The sequence below is a fragment of the Cyclopterus lumpus genome, chromosome 22 (assembly GCF_009769545.1).
Source record: "Cyclopterus lumpus isolate fCycLum1 chromosome 22, fCycLum1.pri, whole genome shotgun sequence".
Taxonomy (NCBI): domain Eukaryota; kingdom Metazoa; phylum Chordata; class Actinopteri; order Perciformes; family Cyclopteridae; genus Cyclopterus; species Cyclopterus lumpus.
The window spans coordinates 9033892-9056794 of record NC_046987.1 but is presented as its reverse complement, the minus strand read 5'-3'; the positions used below and the strand labels follow the sequence as shown (position 1 = coordinate 9056794).

General features: G+C 41.4%; 1 protein-coding gene across 1 annotated transcript; it reads right to left on the bottom strand.

The window, feature by feature from the left end:
* Positions 1 to 3792: 3792 nt before the first annotated feature.
* On the bottom strand, positions 3793 to 22093 carry plcb2 (phospholipase C, beta 2). The gene is made up of 32 exons (XM_034525622.1): positions 21874 to 22093; positions 21532 to 21609; positions 21112 to 21180; positions 20193 to 20333; positions 19722 to 19801; positions 19541 to 19594; positions 19367 to 19442; positions 19052 to 19152; positions 18455 to 18615; positions 18215 to 18361; positions 17958 to 18115; positions 16603 to 16685; positions 16341 to 16425; positions 14945 to 15158; positions 14759 to 14841; positions 14565 to 14661; positions 14360 to 14444; positions 14057 to 14181; positions 13610 to 13761; positions 12998 to 13162; positions 12810 to 12909; positions 12533 to 12637; positions 12263 to 12327; positions 12002 to 12092; positions 11431 to 11874; positions 11057 to 11240; positions 10349 to 10490; positions 9221 to 9285; positions 8606 to 8650; positions 8323 to 8380; positions 7045 to 7128; positions 3793 to 4632 (listed from the first exon to the last, which is right to left on the bottom strand). The coding sequence occupies exons 1-32, from the start codon at positions 21955 to 21957 to the stop codon at positions 4462 to 4464; spliced, it is 3792 nt and encodes a 1263-aa protein (XP_034381513.1). The 5' UTR covers positions 21958 to 22093; the 3' UTR covers positions 3793 to 4461.
* Between the last annotated feature and the right edge of the window lie 810 nt (positions 22094 to 22903).

The following is a 22903-nucleotide window of genomic DNA, read 5'->3' as shown; positions in this document are numbered from 1 at the left end:
CCTCTGACAGCACAATAAATTGTACAAATGGATAACAAATGTATTTATTTGATGGCCACATTGTGCAGAGATTGCTAACACTCAGCGGCACTTGGAGTAAAGGTATGCCACGCGGTTATATCCACAAATGAAGAAGCAGCAAGTTTGGCAGGGTCAAAGGAGAAAACTGACAAAAAGCACCTGGAGGCTTTAAGACAATACCAGATGCCAGGTTTCATTTCACCTGATGTCCCGACTGCTGACACTGTCACATCTTTTATCAGGTCCCCTCAGTCCATCACTTTATGGACTTAGAGTTAAAAAGAATCCCTTTTTGTTTTGTGATAAACTTTTTATCGATTTCAAATATTTGACACACATTTATGTTTTAATACACTGAATCTGAGGCGGTAACATTTACAACAGAGGAAGACCATATCAGTCAGACATCACCTCAAGACACAAAAGCTCTGTAGATGGCAACTCTTCATTTCTTTGTAAATGGACAAATGGCCCTGAGGCTCACCATTATCCCTTCTCTCCACTACATGCTCTGCCACTCACATTGTTCAGTGTTCACCTTCTATCTGCTCACACTGGCTAGTGTTGCTCTTTCTTTAGCTGCACGCAGTATACAGTAAAGGTAGCTCAGAGTATAAGCATGCGTTTCACATCAATTGAGCCCCCGGAGGACCACTTTGTGACTCACCTGCCTTAAGTGCATTACATAAAATGCATGTTGTCATGACATGGTGGGTGTTATGGCGGCTCGTGACATTTTCCATACCAACCATTCCTGCAGTTGTTGCTCTATAATAGAAATGCAAATAATAATAATCATCATAATAATAATAATAAATTAAGTGGCAAAATGAACTGATTATTATGGCATGCTTGAACTAGCATGAGGTCTTCAGTTTCCGTTTTTTGGACTATTCCTCTGAAAGTGTGCCAGTAAACGAAGGTCCAGGGAGTGATGTTCATGGTTTGGCTCTTTTTCTGGGGAATATAGTTTTAATTTGATGTGAGATTGCCTTCAGTGCCAAATAAAAATTTTTGACATTGACTGATTGAATTGATTTATTTTACAGGCCTATATCTGTTTTTTACTCTGATGCCATACATTCCAGAATGTTTCAAGTCAATTCATGTCCAGAACCTATTGACACTGTAGAAACAGGCAGATTGTGCAGATCATTATGTACAGTCATTTGCAGTTCAAATCAGGCATCTTTACACTTACATAACAGTGTGTAAAATATCCTGGAACAAAAAACTACTTCCTGCAGATTGGTGAATGCATGCAAATCATGTATCAGGGAATAAGTATATTACTGCAATCTCCTCTCCTGGCAATGGATGTTTTGCTCTTCCAAGGCACTGTAAGTGAACACAGCCCACACAAAGATCCAACACACACACACACACACACACACACACTCATGCAGCCTGTGATGGTGCAGCTTCAGCAGGTGGTGTGTATGTGGGTGGTGTGGGTGCTTAGTATTCATCTAGGATGGCATCCACTTCAAGCCAAGATGGACTATAGATCATGAGTGTCCACCTTCTGTGGGTCAGGCCGGCTCCTTCACACAGGAAACAACAAGAGGACAAGAAAAGTAGTTCACTCTTCTCATGTGCTCAACAGTCTTCATTCTTTGTGCTTATTCAAAAATACACAATTTGTATTCTCTGCTAACGTTCTTTTAATCTTTTTTATTTTTGGAACATTGTGCTGAATTGAGTCTTTAAAGTGCAGGCTTTTGTTTCTCAGTTGTTTCAGGATTAAAATAGACTATCTGGAAAAGAGAAAAGCTACTCTAGTACTGTGTTTTCATCCAATGCCAGTTTTCAGTAGGACTGCACTGATGGCTGGTGTTAGCAGCTTTTCAATTGTGGTCTTTTCTCTAAATTAATTGTACAGACACCCAAAACATGCACTTCATGTTTCATTCCATATTCTCATCTGGAATTCTGCATGCAAACCACTCTATAAGGATTTTGCTAGATTATTTATTTTATTCTGCACTTTTTCCATCTCCCACTTTTTAGTTTAACATTTCTATCTGAACATGCATGCGCTGGCAATTCTAGCAACCAATATCACATTCTTTCATCTTAACATCTGCTTCAGTCGATACATGTTTTGTGTGTGTGATCAGAAGCACTTCCTTCCTTCTATTGGCTCTCCAGCCAAGTGTTGCCTGGTGGCAAAGCTCCTGCTCAGGCCTTCCCTCTCCAGCTGGTATGAGACAGAGCTGCCTCAGTTGTCTTCGTCTTATGTAAGATTATCAGCCCGGTGATTCAGGGCTGACTGATTTCACACTCCAAGCCTCACAGTTCATCTGTGTTGTGCATGAGGTGGCAGGACTCTCAGGCACAAGCTGTGTCTCCCAGAAGTCATTTTTTTCAGATCTTCCACTTTTAAATGTCATTCATGTAATTTGATTCAGAAGATGGGTGTCACACAGAAAAGGAAATAAGAAATACAGACAGATTGCTTTAGGCAGCGAGTCCGGGGGAAGCTGTGTTCATTAACAAAGGCACGTGAGGGTAAAAACAAGTGGCTCTAATTGATATGACAGATTGTCCCAATCTCCGTCATTTAATGTACCATAAATGGAGCTGAAATAGAGTTGTAACATTTCTCAGTTGTCTTCTAAATTATTCTTGTTTGCCTTCTCTCCAGTCCACGTGCCTTTATTGCGGCTGTGTTTTAAAAAGAGCACTTGTTCCAGCACAGATCTCATAGTAGTTGGAGAGAAAAGGCATCGCAATTATGTGGTATTATGTATAACAATTATTAATCATCATTAGGGCCATAATTTGACAAATTACTCTGTCTGGTGTAGAGGTTTGAGATGAGAGAGAGAGAGAGAGAGAGCTATGGAGATGCTCCTTGGCAGTCATAACCGGCCCCCATGCACCACTTTCCCACCGCTGATTGAACCTCTGGACAGTCTGATTGCAAATTACACAATCGTCTTTACCCTAGATTGTGCTTCTCATGTGTTTCCATCCGCTGCTCTTACGTCAACATTAGAAGTCAGGAAGGTCGAGTTAAACAGTTTGTTGAGCTAATTCTGTCAGGGGACAGGTGTCACGTCTAATTGTGCTTTTATCGATACACTAACTTTGCAAATTGAAAATATGCATAAAAACAGATGGATGGAAAGACACTTATTGGTCTAAAGAGAAGCATGACCTCTGGACCAGCAGAGCATGTAAGTGAAAGAGCAGCTCCATACCATCATTTACAGTGCTTTCGAGCAAGGCGCAACAGCTTAGCCTGTGGTGACACAGGGCAGCTTCGCAGGTGTGAAAGTGAATAACTGTGTGACCGTGAACAGGTCATTCCAAAAAAGAGAACAATTCTCTCAGTGAGTATTACATGCAGATTAGTATCCTGCGTATGATTTTGTTGGTGCGTACCAATAATATTTTGTACATGTCCATATTAGACCCTGGTTTCAGACACCTGGACATGTTAGCTGGAGTTCTCTAGTGGAAATTGGGATGCTGTGGCATGTAACACCCTTATTCAGGTTTCTGATCATTTTCTGTCATGCACTTCAAGTCAGTCCAATAATGGCCATTCAAACAAATATGAGAATTGACTACAAAAGTATACTGCAAGTTTACTTAACCTGGATACTGTCATGTACACGGTGCATCAATGACCAGATTGTAAGTTTCATGTAAACGTGACTAATACGATCAAAACCAGACAAAAGACTGGAATGTAAACATGTTCAGTAAAACAAAAAAAAAACAAAGGTAATACATACATAAGTACAGTCAAAAGAAAAGTTTATTAGGAACTATTTATCATAAGAACAAATGATGCAGAGGGAAAATGTATGAACTGGTGCTGCCTGTTGTGTATTGTCATCGTCATCAGACCTTTGTTCCAGTTAAAGAGTAAATGTAGTTTTTCTTTTTTTTTTTTCTTTCTTTTCAACTGCAACACACCTAAATCTTGGGGTGAATGTTTTGCTGTGGCTTCATGGAGTTTTACCCACCATATGCTGAAGTGTGACAGATGGATAACTGATAACCCATCTTTGCCGCTACATTTATTCCTACTTTTGATCTCATTAAGAGAACAGGATGGACGATGTGGGTACCAAACAAAAGCTTTCAGTGGTGGCCTTTCATCCGTAAGATATTTGTTGCCGTATTTTTATGGGTGAAAAGCAACAGAAATAAAGAGTTAAAAGAAAATAATTTGCAATTGATCAAACTTGTGGTCTATGGGACTTCCACAAAAACCTAATTATGGCTTAATAACTCCCCAAATAGCTCTCTCTATGACCAGCACCTCTAAAGTAAAACATTTCACACAGAGATAATTGAATCTTCTACTATTCCACAGTTATGCTCAGACTATAGGTTATGTAACCGGTAAGAGTGTTAACAAAAATACGTTTCTAAAAAGTTAGGAGAGAGTTACACTAGAGGGTCATGGATCAAAAGGCACATCTAACCCAGGAAGACGTCTCCATAGAAGTCCGCTCCCTCCACCTTCGTGTCTACAGCCTGGTCGACCAATTCGGGAAAGTGAGCCCCCACACAGACGTTGACGGCCTCCTTCACCTCTGCTGGCAGAGACCTCCGTTTCTGATTGTGGTCCGTCAGGGCCTCCTGATTGAGCTGCAGACAAAGGGGACAAAGCTTAGTTAGAGGTTACAGGCTTGTCCAAAGGACACATTGACATTTTCATGGATTCTTTTCTCTGCCAGATTCTCATCGTAATCTTTAGAGAATGGATTATTTGTGTTGGCACCAGTCAAAATAATGATCACTGCTAACCTCAAGCTAAAGAACTGGCATGAACCCAGTGGACTGATTTTGAACAAGAGTGATGGTGAGTTATTTTCAGGATATTTGATGGCACAGTGCCTGTAACAAGGAACGTGTCTCAATACTCAATCAATGATGTTACATACAGCAATTAGCTTGCATGTTGAAAGACATTATCATCATTTGTCCCTTAATCTCTGAAATTCCTCCCACTGCTTCTCTCAATATCGAAAACTGTTGTCACAACCGTCACTAGACGGTAGTGCTTTTATTTTTGTTGTCTTGTCACTTCCTGTTTTACTTTGAAATCATCCTCCTGTGTCATGTCTGCTGTCTTTACTTCCTCATATGTGATTACCTCTCCCTGCCCTGATGTGTTTCACCTGTGTCTCGTTAACTCCCCTCCCAGTGTGTATATATACTCTGTGCTTCACTGGTCTCGTTGCCAGTTCGTTTTTCTTCACCTGTGAGTCAACTTACCAGCGTTTTTCCTGCCTGATATCCTGTTCTGATTCCGACGTCCCTTCGTTTCCGAGTAAGCCCGATCCCTGCCTGTACCTCTGCCGAGTTTGACTGCCTTCCTGTGAATGACCCTGGACTGTTTACGTTGACGATTCTACTCTCCCCTGAGTGAGACAGCTGCTCTCACCACAGCGGGTCAGAGCCTTGCCGACCGGCCTCAGTCCCTCCCCAGTTACATCGGGAGAACCTTCGGCGGTCCTTCTCCAGAGTCTCTATCCTGTTGCAAGATTACCTTTATCAATAAAGGAATCCTTGTGAACTTTACTCTCTGCCTCGGGTCGTGCATTTGGGTTCTTTCATTAGTGCTCCGGCGTGACAGGACGGTTTTGCCAGTTCGTCCTGTCACGCCGGCAGGGATCGGGCTTACTCGGAAACGAAGGGACGTCGGAATCAGAACAGGATATCAGGCAGGAAAAACGCTGGTAAGTTGACTCACAGGTGAAGAAAAACGAACTGGCAACGAGACCAGTGAAGCACAGAGTATATATACACACTGGGAGGGGAGTTAACGAGACACAGGTGAAACACATCAGGGCAGGGAGAGGTAATCACATATGAGGAAGTAAAGACAGCAGACATGACACAGGAGGATGATTTCAAAGTAAAACAGGAAGTGACAAGACAACAAAAATAAAAGCACTACCGTCTAGTGACTGTTGTGACAACTGTATATGTAAGCTAATACTATTGTTAAGACATGAAAACACACCATCCATCTGGCATTCACGCGTCAATGTTTAATCTTTCCAACACCTCATTTCTCAAAAATAACTGCCAAGATTTGACAAATTCAAAGCAACGCATTGTCATAAAATTGCTCTGACATCATTTGCAGCGGTGGGAGCTTGGTCTGTACAATCTCAATTGCCTAAACTGTATGTGTCACCCTGAAACATTACGTACGATCACTGGGTGCACAGATGGCCACGGTTGGCAATGAATTCGAAAAAGCGCTGATTTGTTGCTGGCAAAGTTTGAACTTTGCTTGTATTGATCACATATTAATCACCTTGTGGGGACACACCCAGGGCTCTGACCACCTCAGGTCGAGGAAGTCGAAAAATGTATTTATTTTCCTTACCTGTAATCCTAATTAAATATTATATTTCCCATATTCATGCAAGGAAAAATGTAATCATGATTTCAGACAACCCTAATTATTACCATTATTTCAGTTTCCTGCACGCAAGCCGATGAAGAGATTTGGGGTTAATGTAAGTAGCTATCTAGCTAGTTAAAAGATGGTCAGCTGTTGCTGTCTGTTAGTCTGACTTGCTGGCAGTTTTGCTTTAGACTTTAGACTTCAGTTCCCTGATGCACATGTTTGCGCTGTCCTGGGTTCCCTTTACGACCTGATACAACGTTGACTCCCCCCCCCCGCGATTGTCCAAATTGGACAATAGACTTGATCGGACGAAACCTTGTTACTGTGCGATGGTTCCATGCAGCAAAAAAGTCCTTGCTCAGGAGGTAGAATAATATGATGGTTCCCAATCATCCGGGTTTGCAGTGCTGAACATTTTGCTGACTGGTAAGAATGTCATCGGTATATTTTTCCTCGCATTCACAGATCTTCAGATGCGTTGAAATCACAAACAGGAATAAAGGGAACCTGAAAAAACTGACTTTTAGGTCCCAGTTTAGCGCCTGAATTCCTTTTTTAAATTTTTTTTTAAGTATTACAAGTCAGTGCAACCACCTCCTTGGTGAGTCCGTGTACCCTGGTGTCAGTGTGTGTACCTGATTAGTCAGTGTCTTGATCTCCTCCAGCGTAGCAGCCTGTTTCTTCATCAGAGCCTCTTCCTGTGAGCTGTAATCTGAAGACTGTCACAATGCAACAGAGCACAGCACAACATGTGGCCACTGTAAAACTTGATCGATCTGTGGTTTGAGTCTATGTGTGTGTGCGTGTGTGTGTGTGTGTGTGTGTGGATGCTGAATCAAGTGAGTGAGAGACAAAGGCGGTTTGCATGTCTATAAGCAGTTCTGCACATGTTTTTCCCTGTGTGTGTGTATATCTAGAGAGGAATGCACCCACGGGATGCAACCTGAGCAAGACAATCAATACAGTTAAGTCACAACAGGTTAGACTTGTCCTGCTCGGTTACACAGTCCTTATTCAATACTGAGACTTTGCTGATTAAGCAAGTGATTGTGTTATAAATAGTTGCCGTAATAAATCGGCAAAAGCTGATTAAGTAAATCAAAATGAGCTGCAATGGGACCTGAAAGTGTAGAGGTGTGAGTGGGGTTTGCTACTTTCCAAATGAAGTCGATCGGAGAGGAGCAGAGTGAAATGGCTGTGTATTTAGCCCAGATACAACAGGTCTGACTCTTGATGAGCCAACAGAAGAACAAGAGCGGAGCCCAGTGAGTCATTGACCACACATGGATTAGTCTGCTCCCTGTAAACAGCCTCCAAGTAATAGACAAGCCTGGCCTAGGGTCCGGGCTCTCTGCACTCTCCTCTGTGGATAAAAATGGTGTGTGTGTGTGGTTTGTATGAATGGGTTCAACATTGTTTGCAGGTCTGTAGGCAAACACAGGGGTGTATGTGAGGAAAGTGCAGTAACATGACCATTTCTTCCACATTGGGGTCAATTCTTTAGATGCTTGCTCTCTTTTTTTTTATCCATAGTCACACAGTTGGATATGTGTTGAACAAGCCAGTGAATATTAAGTGTGAGCTGTGGCATTGATACTGTTTAAGGTACATGTGCAGTGATGCATGTGAGCATGTAGCCTCAGCCTCAACTATTCTTGAAAATAATATTTTCACATTTTGAGATTCATGCTTATTCGAGATAACCTTTGGACAGATCCAGGCTAGGTGTTTCCCACAGTTTCCAGTCTTTATGCTAAGCTAAGCGAACCAGCTGCTAGCAAAAGCTTTATCATTTTCGCACAGCCATTGAGCTAGGTTTCAATCTTCTCAGCAAACTCTCGGACCATCTTTTTTTATTGTATATAAATGCTCAAAACGCCCGCAACTTTCAATGAATTAAAAAGACTACTTACTGCACCATCAGACTGACTAGGCTCATCCAACAGCTCTGTGCTCATTGTCTTTTTCAGCCTAAAAGAGGAAAATTATAATTTTCAATTACAAAAATATATTGTACATAGTGTTAAAAATGAATCAAATCCAGCTAGAACTAATGTAATGGCATGTGGCAGAGGGGTAAGCACATTTATCGTCTTATATTTATGTTCATTTTGGACAAGAAGCTGGTACACAGTGAGAGAAACAGCAATGAATGGAAACAAAAGGACAGAAGGAAAGGTCATGCTGTGAACTCACTTTGCTTTCTCTGAGGATGACTTCTTCTTATTATCTTTGGTTTCACTGCAAACCAAGACAAAGACAAAAAGTTATATATTCTAGAATATTCTAGAAATGAAAAATGTCCCAATGAACAACCTTTTCCCTTCGAACTGTTGGCTGTGTGTCTCTGAGGTGACCGTTTCTTGACAGTGACAGGAGGCTTAAATATGATGCTATAGTGTCCGTGTGGACAGGTAGATTACCGCGGCTGCCTTCGCTTCCCTACTGCTGTTTAAACACCTGATGGATAATGCTTGTCCTGAGATAACCATCTGCCAGCTGGGGACTTGGGATAACACTTACACATCCAGGACACCACAAGCCAGCCAGGGACATTGGAAGACACACATATTGAGGTTATTTATTCAGTTTTTGATGTTATTGTCTTTGCAAAATGTAAAATGTTTCACCTCAGATGACACACATACACACGCACACACACACACACACACACATACACACACATACTCACACACACTCACACAGTGTCACATAAAAATCTCAAGGCACAGATTGGACAGACTCAGCAAAGCCCTGTGCACTCTCAGTGTGTACAGCATGTCCCAAAAGGTGTTGTATGTGTGCTCACACCTCTCCAGGGTCTTCAGTTCAATGGTGTGCCTCTCTGCGGCCATCTCCAACAGTTTGGCCAGCCTCTGTCCAAATATAATAAGAATCGCAGTGAAGATAGAGCTAGAAAAGAGACTTGACTAGCTCTAAATAACAATGTCCATGCTGTGTGTGATAAAAGTCTCTATCCAAAGGTTCAGCCCTCAGTTGTTAATTTGCATGAACTTTGGCTATAAGTTTAATGAGATCACTGTGGGATGCTAACCTCACCACACAGCACTTCTGCAGTACTGTCTGTCTACACTCAGTCAGTTTCCTGTATCTGTGTTGAGTGGGTCTCGTAAATGCCCCGCCCCCTTAGCACCCTAGGGGCAGGTCCTGAGTCTATTAACTCTGTTGGGAGATATGAACGGATTATTTTGCTATTTATAAAGGGGAATCTTTATTACCTTTTGCTTATGCTACCCCTGAGCACAGAAAGCCCCATCTTTTGCTACATAATGAGCCTACTTTTGATCAGGCAGCAAAATGACTAATAGACCACTCACACTTTTGGGGATGATAAAAAGTGTGTCCATCCTTAATTGAGCAAAAATATCAATGCCATAGCTGGAACTATGCAGTAATCTGGCATCTGCTGTTACCATTCGCCAAGCAGTATAATAGTTTTATTATACTGTTGGGTAATTTATTCTTAAACAATGCATTATATTTTTGCTGTTTTGTATACAAATATTGATTTGGAAATGAACTAGCAAAGTTGATATGGCAAAGTTGTTTATCCGGATCTTTAGCTGCTAAATGCTCCACCACCAGCTACTAGATGTGGCTGTGTGTTGCTGAGCAGGTAGTGTGTAGTGTTTATATTGTGTACAGATTTTAATTTAACACTGAAACGAAACAGTAAAGTTGTGGGCTGTAAAACCGCAACACTGAGCAGATGGATGTTAAAACGCTCTGTAGAGCTGAGAGGAACTGCAGAATCAAGTAAAGCAGATGGAACGACCAGTTTTAAGAACCGTACTTGAGTAAATGTACTGATTTACTTTCTATCACTATTGTCTTTTCTTTGATTTGAAATGGGGAAATCAAATGATTAATGATGCAACTTTGAGTGGAGTGTTAAACACAAACCTGTATTTGACTCACCTCTGTTGCACACTGCTCTTTCCTCTTCCTCAACTGATCACACTGCTCCGTCCACAGAGCCTGCAGCTCAACCTGCATTCTTTCCTTCTGCTCCTGCACTCGCTCTGTCTGCACGCTGGAGTCAGAGGTGTTTCCCCCTCCCCTGGAGGAAGCATGTCATCATACAACATGACAGGACATATGCAAGGGGAATAAAGTCTATTGATCCTTTCACGTGCAGAACTTAAAGTAAAACTGTGTAGTTACTGGAAATCCCTTAAAGCAATGCTCATTTGGCCTTGAATTACACGTTTTTTCCTGAAAGATTAGCTGTGCACCAAAGGCAGTACAGCCAATACTTATTTAGTTGTTCTCTTCATCCGATCATATTCTGCTTCAGCTGGAAAAACACATTAGCTGAGGAATATTCTCCGTGCTTCTAAATTAAATCTCATTAACGACACTGACCAAAACAACAACAACTTCATTAGTGAGTAAGTATTAATACGCTGTTGAATTCACTGCTACTTTGGAGGAAACTGACTAGTCTTTGGTGAGTGATTAAAGGTAACCAATTGGACAGATTCAATCTTATTACATGACACCCCTCCTCCACAAACACTATCTAATTGTCTTTTGTCAAACTTTTTTTTTTACTCCTACCATATTTCATCTAGAAACTGTCTCGGAAAATGACAACAAATTGGGGGCAAAAAATAATCTTCTCACTCTTTTTTCTTCACAGAGGCCTTCTTCTTGATGGCCTTGAACGTGTCAGAGTATTTCTGAATCAGATCCTCTCCTTTTTTCTGATACTTCTTTTCTACCTCTTTCATGTCTCTCTCCTGACGCTTGATGACCTTCAGATAGTTCTTGTGCTGTGTCAGTTCCTCAGTAGTCACAGTTGAAGGCTCTGCAGCATAAACACACAATGTTTTGTTGTTAGAATCCTCCTACGTGTGTCGGCAGTGGATATGCATTTTTTAAGGAAAAAAAAGTCTAAATTGCTCAAAATAGGTAGGGAAGAGGAAACTCTTAACCTGCAGTGCAGTGATACAATGGAAACTGTGATGAGTGCAACACATGGAGCACTTTGGTGTTACCTTCATTGGATGTCGGCGGCTGAGATGAGTCACCTGAACCCGCAGACTCGAGAGATGCACTTGCTGGACAGGGCAAGGCCACAGCAACAGGCTCTTCAGCAGAGCTGGCAGCTTCTGTGCCTGGTGTATCATCTGTAGCAGGCTCAGGGTTTGTACTGGAGTCGTTCACCGGCTCCTCTTTGGTTTCAGAAGGTGCCTCTGGCTCTTGAACTGCTTCCTTCTCAGGGGCTGCCTCCTCAGGGGAAGTAGAGGTTTCAGGAGGGGTTTCAGGTGTGGCGCTTCCTGGGTCCGGGGCTGGATCTTCAGCAGCAGTGTTATCAGGAGTTTGAGGAGGTTCTGCTGCAGGTTGTTGAGTGTCTGACTTGTTCTCACTCTCTTCTTTAGCTTCTTCTGGCGCAGACTTTGTGTCCACTAATGGTGTAGGTTCAGATGCTGCAATTTCTACTGGAAGAGGAAAGCGTTCAAATACAACTTTTTAATTTAGCAACAAAGAACTACTACAAAAGCAAAATTGAAGCTCAGTGTTTGTAAAAAACAACAACTTTGAACCGTGTCCCATTCACTTCATTACCTGCAGCAGGGGCCTCGCTTTCCTTAGCTTTGTCTGTGGGGGTTTCGACCACAAGAGGCTTCTCATAGGGAGAAATGTAGTCAGAGGATGACTGCGTGGGCACAAAAAGGACAAGAACTTCACAATCTAAAGAAAGCTGGTCATCTTCCAGGAAGTGAATTGTTGCTATTGAGGGTTCAATGGAGAACTGAGGACATTACTGATGTGTCAATTTCAGTAGATGATGGCTGAATTAAGTTTCCTTAGGCTGCTTTTTGTTACCTCCTTTGGGGATTTTGTGGTCTTCTCTGTTCCCTTTGTTGGATTGAAAAGGGCATCTGTGAAATCTGAGGTAGGATCAAATACGTCAATAATTCAGACTTTAACCAAAAATAAATGCCAAAGACACCGAAATGCTACAGAGCTTTACAAATCCAAACTAAATCAGTATTCTCCCTGACTGTCATTGTAACAACAAGTATTTAATTGCAGCTTTAATTGATTTAATTGAAGCTTTTTCTTTTGCAAAAACCCAGAGAGAAATCCAAGCACCTGCAAAGGCTGCTGGGATGTAGTCCTTGACCTCGATGTACACAAAGAGAGCAGGCAGAGTGAGCGGCATGTTGCTCTCACTGCGCAGGCAGATGTGATGGAAACCTGCAGGCCATAAAACAAATTAAAAACAAGGCAGCTGCTCCTCTTATCCAGAAGCTAGCTAAAACCAGTTAGCAAACATTCCAAAGCCTTGGATGAGACTCAGTGGTGTTGTACATGATGTAGATTAGATGAAGCATGGAGTGAGGTGGGTGTTGTCCTCAGTTTCACTGACCTGACTGGATGGCACCAAGTGGGATGATCCTGTGTCCCAAGAATTTACCGTTCTCCTCATGGACTACAATTCTTAGAGAGGCCATTTCTGGGAGCAGGATCTATGCATCAACAACAAATATATAAGACCCCCAACAGCAGCAGCAACACAATGCGTTATAATGGCTGAGTTTGATTACTGACACACACCTTCTCAAAAACAAAAGGCTCCTCATTCCACACTGGGTTGATGGCGTTGGGTGTGGTGGACCATTTGGTGCGATGTTTCTTTTTGGGGTCTCCCGGAAGCCCAATCACCTCCACCTCAACTCCCGTTTTCACGCTCTTGTCAGACAGAAACTGGCCCGAGTAGATCTAGTGATGCGGGAAAATAATAATAATAATATAATAATGACGTACATGTATAAAGCAGCTGAGGGTATGGATGCTGTTGTGTGGACCCGTGTTCAGGACACAGTGGGTATAAATATAGCTCAGGCTTTCACTCATGCAGAGCATGCTGAATACCAGGAACCATATATCAGTCTCAGCAGGAACCTTGTATTATTACTGACTATTCATCCACACACAAACACAGACTTTCTAAGGCTATTGAGGCTAATTAAGTGCTCAATTTAGAAAATCCAAAACAGCTCCCAACGATACACATAAAACATCAATCTTCCAACAATGCAACACCATAAATGATGCCGCTTTAGTGAATGAAAATGTTGTTTTGTTGTCTGCACAGATATTAGCTGAACACACCACATTGATGGTTAAAGTGAGAGAATAATAATAACAACAAGGCTATGAACCTGCCTTTATGGTCAGTGTGCTTGCCACAACCGTGTCAATCCTGTCACAAAAAGGGTCAAACTTTTTGTCACTGCGACGCATAACATCATGTTTGAGCATGTAGCCAGTTCTGCCGTTGAATTCAAAAAGAGCCATGTTCAGCTGCATGGGGAAATCTGAAAATAGACACAAAACATCCCATTCAGGCCCCTCTGTGCTGCACAGGGAGGAGCAGTGAGCATTTGGGGATGCAAAGCACAGCAGAAGCACGCACAGCACAAAGAGGTGCAACACTGACATGCTGTGGTGAAAAACAGAAACCAGGTTATAGCAGATAGAGATATATATATAGCAGAGCATGACATTTAAAACATGTCAGACTCAAGTGGTGATTAAAGAGAAACAGTGAATCTGCTTGTTTAGTGCAGCACATTTTAAGTGGTTATCTGTGTATTGTGCGTTCATTTCTACCCATCGTCTGGTAGTTGAGCGCCACCATCTGGGAGCCTACATTCCAAAAAGGCTGTGGGCTGTAGTTGGACGAGTCCATTCTTGTTCCTTTGGGGTAAATCCTGCTCATCTGCCTCTTATTGTATCTGAGAGAGATGGTTGAGGAAGTTGTTTATTGTAGTTTATGTGAACCAGGAGACTCTCGTGGCAGCATAGAGAAATGTATTTTTGTCCAATTCTGCACCATAAAAGAATAAATAGAATTCCCGCTATCTATTACAGTTGTCCATGTGTTAGAGCATTTACAGCCCTCCTAAAGGATACTCAACAAACTCAACAGCAGTCTTAGAAATCATTGCCTCTCCTCTGGTCTCCACAAAAGATGAAATGACGAAACTCTTGTTTTTCTCTGTGAAGAAAGAAGAGAATTGCAAACACTCACTTTGACTTTGATTTGTTTACCTGTGCAGTATGTTATAACATCTCATTTGGTCTGAGTTTGGTTTACATTTACGCAGCAAAGACATACTTCTGGCATTGTCAAAAGAGATGAATTTATTGGGCTGGATGTAGTTGACCAGGGACGACATCGCCTCATAGGCTGTGACTTCTTGTCCAGCTGTGCCCTGTGGGGGATTGACAGGAAGTTAACTGCTTGAGCTGTTTCAGTAAGCCACAGATGATGCATAGCCATAAAACTGCCATCGTAACCACACACATTACCTCATCTGACGTCTTCATTTTCTCCTCGTCCTGTTCCTCTGTCTCCTCTTGTTCCTCAGTGTCCTCCACAGCTGCGTCCCCCTCTGGTTAAACATATAAAAACAATGTCAGTGACACCTAAAAAATAACTAAACACTGCTTCTTTTCAAATGTAATCTGATTTGACTTGCGGCTCATCTAGGCCACCTTGGTTCTCCTGGGTGCTGGGTGCCGGGTTGGCAGGATCCTGGGAAGTGGAGCTTGGGTCCTGGGTGAGTGAAGGGGTGGTTGTGGTCTGGTCAGTTGCTGCTGTGCTGGTTTTCTTAGTTTGGGTCGGCTTTTCATGGCTGCCTTTCTTGTTCTTGATGAGGATCTTACCCATGAGCTCAGAGGGGCTGGGGATCTGCTGGCCCGGATTCAGCTGCATGGTTCAGAAAAATAGAAAGAATCCTAAAACTAACTTGTGGTAAAGAGGGACAATACAATAGTACTACAGCACTGCAGTACACATCAAGGTCATGTCCTACTGTCTTTGGGATATTAAAGGAAAAGTTTTGCTTTAAAGTATTCTCATATGGCTCTTTAGAGAAGAACAATTTCTTTAAATGTATTTACATTCTATTACATATATGGTGGGTACATTTTTAGATATCTTCCCCTCCACTATCTCCAAAAAGTCTCACTGAAAAAGAAACATACCCTGTTTCAAATCATATTAAGGGATTTACTGTTTCTCTCACAGAGTGATCTTCCTGTCAGTGTAGAAGGGGCTTTAAAAGTGCATTAAGATCACCGTTGTGCTGGAGGGGCTGCGGCTTGGTGGGAGACCACACACACATATTGTTGGACTATCCCAAACTATCAAGATATTGATTGGCAAATCATACAAAACGAAATTAAGACATATAACTGCTGTTAAGTCCATCTTACTTGTTATTAAGAATATAGACACAAAACTTAGAAGATAACAATCAGACATTATTACTGAGAGTCCTTCTTGTAATTACTGAGAAGGCCAAAGCCCTCTACGGTCACGCAATGGAGGGAGAAAGTTAGCTGTTTACAACATGGGAACACTTCCTGTGGTCTTTTAAATGCATTATCTAAGTTTATTTATGTATACATGTCTCTAAGGAGATGACTACACTGTGTGTTTGCACTTCGTAAAATGACATTTAAAGAAGTAACAAAAAAAATAATTAAGTCAGTCAATACAATTTGCAGACTTGCCATTCTTTTAGGGGTTGGGGGAAATGTTGAGTCGTGAGGCATTTCAGGGCAACGTGTTGTCTCTTTGACCCAGGAATAAGAACACACTAACACCCCTTTAAACAACACACACAGATGGGAGGAGGTAAACAGGCGTTGGCTATGAATCAGATGGATGGGTATTGGAGCCTATGAGGGTCATGTCCAGCAGAGATAAGGAAGAGGACAAACATGAAACTGGATCCATTTATTTCCATTTATTGCCTTCATGACACATACGATACATAATCCTTCATGTATCAAACAAAGTGTCCTGTTTCGCAAACCCCTCATTCATAAACTTTATCTAACTCTATTATTTTGACAGCGAGCTGTGGTACAGCGGTATACTCACGGGGTATTTGTCCAGCGGATCTGTTAGAAGAGCATCACCAAATATGGTTTTGCAGTAGTTGGCCATCTTCTCCTGCTGTTTCACCCTGAAACATAACAGAGTAACGCCTGTTACTGTTTGCTGTTACTGCCAGAACGAAAGGTTCAATTACACCCTCAATATGTCCCATCAATATTCCATTTGGGATAATGGCATCCGAACATTATTACATTGCGTTAATAACATTACATGGTAAGAGCTCATGTAAAAGCTCAGGTCTTACGAGTCGACGTGGTTCTCGAATGAGAGGATAACGGGATACTGTGAGGTCTTGAAGGCGCTCTCTGCGATGGCCTCAATCACATCCTGTCATCAAAATAAACACAGGCATTTTAGTATTTTAGGCATTTAGGTCCATTTTTGTTGGAATTAGATTAAGATTCAATGGGCAAGAGAGCTTTAGAAAACAGAAATAAGCTGATAACACAGCAAACACCAAAAAACATGGGTACGAATATCGTAAAATCACAGAAGTAGCACAAAAGCATGAGATCAACAGACTGAGAATTAAAATACTCCCAAAACATGAAGAGAGAAAACATGACAAACTGCATCGCTATTGCTTCTATAGAGAGGCAATGCAGTCAGCTCCAACCCCATCACATCTCATGGCTGACAGTAAACTGAACGGAGGTGTTGTGTCCGGGACACTGAGACTGTGGAGCTCCGGCTGCCCTTAAATGGAAGTGTTGACGGGTTTCTCTGCCTGTGTGTCTGTTTCAGTGTTACTGTGTGCGTTTAAGCCTTCACACTTGTTCACTCTTTACTCTTTAATGTGCACCTGGACAGTGAATTTAAAGGCTTTCATTTTATTTATACACACACTCTGTCAATATTTGGTAATTGACGATGTCATATTGAAACAATGCTGTGCTCACAGGAAACTCAGACTTGGCCATTAACTATAAAAGGCCCAATATTTATGATAGAAAACAGAAAGGAACAACTGGAAGTGGGTTGGACATGTTTGGTATGATCTGTACTGCTTCATTTTCTGGGTTCAATATTATTCTACAATAGGTAGAAGTAGAAGTGTAGAAGTCTATAAAATATATAATAATATTCTAATCATGTACCTAAATTGTATTTGTAACCCGTCTTAAAAAAGGAGTCTGAATAAATGTGTGACTGTTTATAGTCCCTGTTTATGTTTTGTCTTTAAAAAGTGAAAGTTGTGTATGAAAATGAGATGACACCAAAATTGGTTTGAAGAGTTTGTGTGTAGAAGGGGAAAAAAAAGACAGTTTCAATGTTAATGGTATGGACAAAAATAAAGTTGGTTTTAAGACAGAAAATCTGAAAAGCTCTCTCGGCTTTTTGGCAGGCACTTTTGAGATGGTCCATAATTTGAGCTTGCTTCCTGTCTACAGTCAAGTTGAGAGAGTTGTGAGATGTACGGCTTCACTGTTTGTTCACAACGTACAAATCTGTTCAGACCACATTTTCTGTTCATTTCCGAATAGTGTAGTTGTACAGCCCTATTATTTAGATTGTACAAGATCCAGAAGGCTAATGTATATAAGAGTGACAACAATGTTCAATATGTCAAACGTGAAAGTTAACTATATGTTTAACTACCTTGAAGAGAATCTCAGTTGTCATGGTGAAGCCGTGAGTAATGATGGGCTCTTCATCTGGAGGTTTGCCTTTCCAGCAGTCCAGCTCCAGACAGCGGCAGCCGGACAGCAGACACTGACGGTACATCTCTGGAGAGGACACGCCTGAGAACTGACCGGCTGCAGGGTGACAGACAGAAAAATGACTTAATGACCCTCAGGTGTTGAGTTTATCAGGAAAGAGACGTTCCGAGGTCAAATCAAAATGGTGCATGTGACCTGTCAGGTATGTGTTGTGGGAGGACTTGATAAAGTAGTGGGGTATTGGTTGGGTCATGTCCTGACACTTGGCCAGCGTGTCCTGCATGACAACTGATGTCTCGGGCCCCATCAAGTAGAATAAGAGACCCTCTGGAGAAATCAGACCTGCAAGTGAATAAGACACGTTGAAGTATTAAAAACAAAAAGTACAAAAGGATCCAGCCTCCGCATTACAAACTTATCATCACTGAATCTCACTTCTGTTTGAATTGGAGGAGCAGGATTCATATTTGTCCATCAGAGCCTTGACCTGGTCCTGTCGCAGACGTGGAAACAGCTCCTCATTGAGCCGAGAGTCCCTCTGTTTCTCGTTGAGGAACTTGGTGAAATTGTCCTTCGTCATGGTGGGTTTGTTGGAGCTGCAGGGCACAGTGAGGCAATCAGATGAGCGCTGCACAAAATGCTGTTCCTGTCTATCACGGCCTGAGCCCACGCCAGGTAGCTAAGCACGAACTGGAGGGTCACTAGTGAATCCTTGGAATCATTGGTCTCCCAAATTAGAATATGTAAAGAAGCAAGTGTGTGGCTTCATGACTAGCTGAGGCCTTTATAAGAGGAGTATTTAGATGTCGGATGAAAGGGTTTCCCACAAAGAGCAAAATGATGATGATACAGAAAGTCATGACAACACTGTGCAAGTCTTTAAAAATGTAAATGCAAGATTAAATGTATTATTATAATAATATGTGACAGTAGTTACAATAGGTGCGTATTTGGAAAAACTACAAGATGCAAGATGATAACTCGAGGATTATCCAGTCACATCAGAAGATAGCACAAGAGAGGTGGACTCACTAAGAAGTGAAGATCTCATAGATCTCAGGCCGAGGGCAGAGGTTTGTCAGAAAGGCCTTGAAGGCAGACTCAGTAAAGACGTCAGGCTTTATGGTGTCATGCTGAAAAGTAAAAACATGTTATCTACAACAACAAACATTTGACCCAATATATGTTCACAGTGGTATCTTATCATTAAAGGTTCTGTCAAAATCCATAACAAACACCAGGACATTGTGGGCAGCGGTTACAAAAAAGTGCACTAAAAGAATCACGAAAGATAGCTGGATTTAGAGAGTAGACAACCAACCAACCATAATGTCTATATTTTCTAACCTTTCCTTTAGGCAGCTGTGCTGAAGCTAAGGCACTTTCCACCCTCTTCTTATCCGCAGGGAACATCTTGTAAATACTGAAAATACACACACAGTGAAACATTGAGCAAGAAATGTGGAAATCTGCTGTACAAACTAATTTCTGTGTGCCATCCTCTCGTAAACTGTGACCTACTTTTTCACTAGGATCTTGCCGTCCTTGTTGGTGTGAAGAGAAATGCGGGCATACCTATGATTGAGCACAATTGCTTAGCTTTACCACATGATTCTGTGTCATAAAAGGAGAAATTAAATGGTGTCGTTTTCACTCAGCAACAATACAAGCTGAACTGTTAGATGACATGGTGTTCACTTACATCTTTTCCAGGAAGACATGTCTGCACGCATTGTTTCTTGCGGCATTGTAGGCGATTGCAAGGATGTCATTTGCCCAGTTCTGATTTCATTTAATTACAAAACAAACCGGGATATTATATTCAATGTCAACATGAATTGTTTTTGAAACGTCATTATAGTATATTTTAAAAGGACACAAAGTCACCACTAGAGGGCATTAACATAATAGTACCTCAGGAAATGAGAGGAGGGCATGTTGCATTTGAACAAAGCACAAATTTCATTATAGTAATTAAATCCGGAAATTGGAGTCATAAAGTCTAATAAAGACTAAAGGGGAGACAGAGGCCGTCTTCTTGGGGGGAAGAAAAGGCTCATTGTATGGCTAATGGTCGTATTTGAACAAGCAGAGAAGACGTGAAGGAGGACTGTAAACAGCTAAAGGACAGACACAGTGCCAATAACACACACAGTCTGTGCATACACATTACCTGTGTCACTTTCTCCTTAGAGGCAAAGAAGTTATGGTAGGTCAGATTCACTGTGTCGGGACCTGTGACAATCGTAAGAGTTTTGGCGAGATGGTTGCTGTCTGGGAAGTCCATGTTGAACACGTTGCGAACCTTGGTGTGCTGTGAAAGGCAAACAAGAGAGAATATGTGTTCGTAACCAATAAGAATTCATTGGCTCAAAATACATGCTGCCATTTTTGAACTGATTATTTATTCATCTGTTCAGCCTCTGTTTGCTTAAGGAAGTACAATGATGTCTGCAGCTCTTGTTCTCCAGGAGCCTGTTCAACACATGCAAATGTGCTGACGAAGGCATGCAAACATATGCACACACACACACACTGAGACACACTCGCACGTTCATGTACAACACAAACAGCAACAAGAAGACTAGTGTATTAGTTACTACCTTCATCTGTCCACTACTCTACATGAATTACTTCTCTAGGGGCCCAAGAGGAAGACATGCTTGCAACAGCACTCCAGCTGGGATGATGCAGTGCTCTACTCTCTCCCTGAGGTGAACCGTTTTCAGATTTCACCTTTGAACCCTCTGTGACGGGTGACGACGGCTGCATACTGCAACTCTCTGTGGAGGCCAATGAGGAAGAAGCACTACAGCTGTCAGATGTTGGCTAAAAAGAAATCTGAGATCATGCCTCAGTGTGTGTTTACTGTTGTGTATGTGTGCGTCTGTGTGTTTCTGTAGTGGGGGAGTAGGTGCATGTGTTCAGTGCTGTTTTTGCAATGCAAATATGCCTCTTATACTGATGGCCAAACTAAGTGTTTGACACCCTATTTGCATTCCTGCAGAGATTCTTACATAACAAACACACCACTTTGACCTGTATTGCACCAGAGAGCAGGATTCTAGATTTAATAATAATACTGTACTCACCTTGGGAAGTTTTGCATATTTTCCTGTTCTTGTATCTCTGACAGTAGCAACATCCAGAAACGTTGTCTCCTAGAAACAAGAAGCAGAGAAACATCTCAATTCAACATGTAGGCTCCAGTCCAAATGTGGATTAAGATACAAGCCATCCTTTGGCAAAGTGCAAAAACTATGGGATTTACTGTGTTTGTGTGGAGAATACTTGACTGCAATGCTGCGTGGACCAGAATGCACATCACACGCACTCTGGATGTGAGTCATAACCACTTCTATTCAACATGTGCTTTAATCTGTCAGGTTGTGTGTGTCTGATGCACAGAAAGCCATTTCATTTATATTAACCAATGAATGGGAGTCAACCTTTTCCCCACACCTCTGACATGTAGTACAAGGGATTTCTTCCCGAATCCCGATATCGATTACCTTGCTTTGGTTGATCCAGTAGACGTAAAAACCTTTCGGGTCCATCTTCATAGTGACAGGAGCAGTCTTTGTGGAGTCCTGGATGGGGACAGTTAGTGTTCACACATTTAGGAGATATATTGTGTGTAAACCTCTGGTAGAGAGCTGTTTGATGATGATGTGAACTACTTATGTCTTCCATAAAAGTTCATGAATTCAACATCAGTGTTACGACAGTGGCATTCAAATTAAACTTCCATGTCTCTCATCACGCAATGAAAAATCAAAACACACGGTTAGAGTTGCACAGATTTGCATGTGTACATATATTTCATTTTGGCTGGTATCAAAATATTCACTCACCTCTGACCACTTGGTAAATCTTTCTCCTTTGACCAGGTAGTCTTTGACCACTGGAGGGTCCAGAAAGTATCTTTTCTTGTTCATTTTGCCCTTCTAGGGAGACCTTTGTGATGCTATAACTAAAATATATCCACCATGGTCAAAACCATTGATTAGCGGATCCCTCCATCTGAATCCAAAAGATAGACTGAAATGAAGTTTAGAGCATAACCTCTGACTGTACTCAGGAAACACGGCAGGAAATATGCATTGCAAATTTAGTTCGCAAAAACCAAATGAGTAACTTGACTAAAGGTGGAAGTGACGCTTTCAGCCTACCTCAAATCAGAACTCTAGATTGAGCAGTATTTTAAATTATGTTAAAGGGTTAATTCACCTAACTTTCTAAGACAAATTGTATTGCTTTATTTGTATTTTCTCTAGTTTTAAGCTGTCTGTGTGTGATATTTCTGCAGCCACCTTAGGGAGGTGACATCGTTTTTATTTGTGGCGCTTATAGAATTGAAAATAGTAGGCCAAATAATACATTATTTAAAAGCAACAACCCTTCCCAGTTGTCCACAGAGAAGTGTTGACACTGTGCTTTGTGGCTTGAGTAACAAAGACACTGTTTCTGTTCAAATGTGCTTTTGAATTATTAAAATAAATATTAATAATAATAATATATAATAATAATAAATATTACTATATTACTGATATATATCATATATATATATATATATATATATATATATATTATTACTTTGTGAGCATCAGACACCAATCTCATGTTGCCTTCATTGCAGGCAGAAATCTCACACATCTCAAAACTTGGTATATTCATAAGTATCTGGGGAGTCACCACCGGGGATAAGTGAGAAAAGGTTTTTTCTTGTAGTTGGGGGGACTGAACCTTTAATAAGAAGATTTTCACAGTTATTTTGAGTTGCCATTTGCTATCAGCATATTGATTTTTATTTACATTATGGCACATAAATGTGTGTTGGTCTTGGGATTTTTTTTCAGCATAAAAAAACTCATCATGATCTTA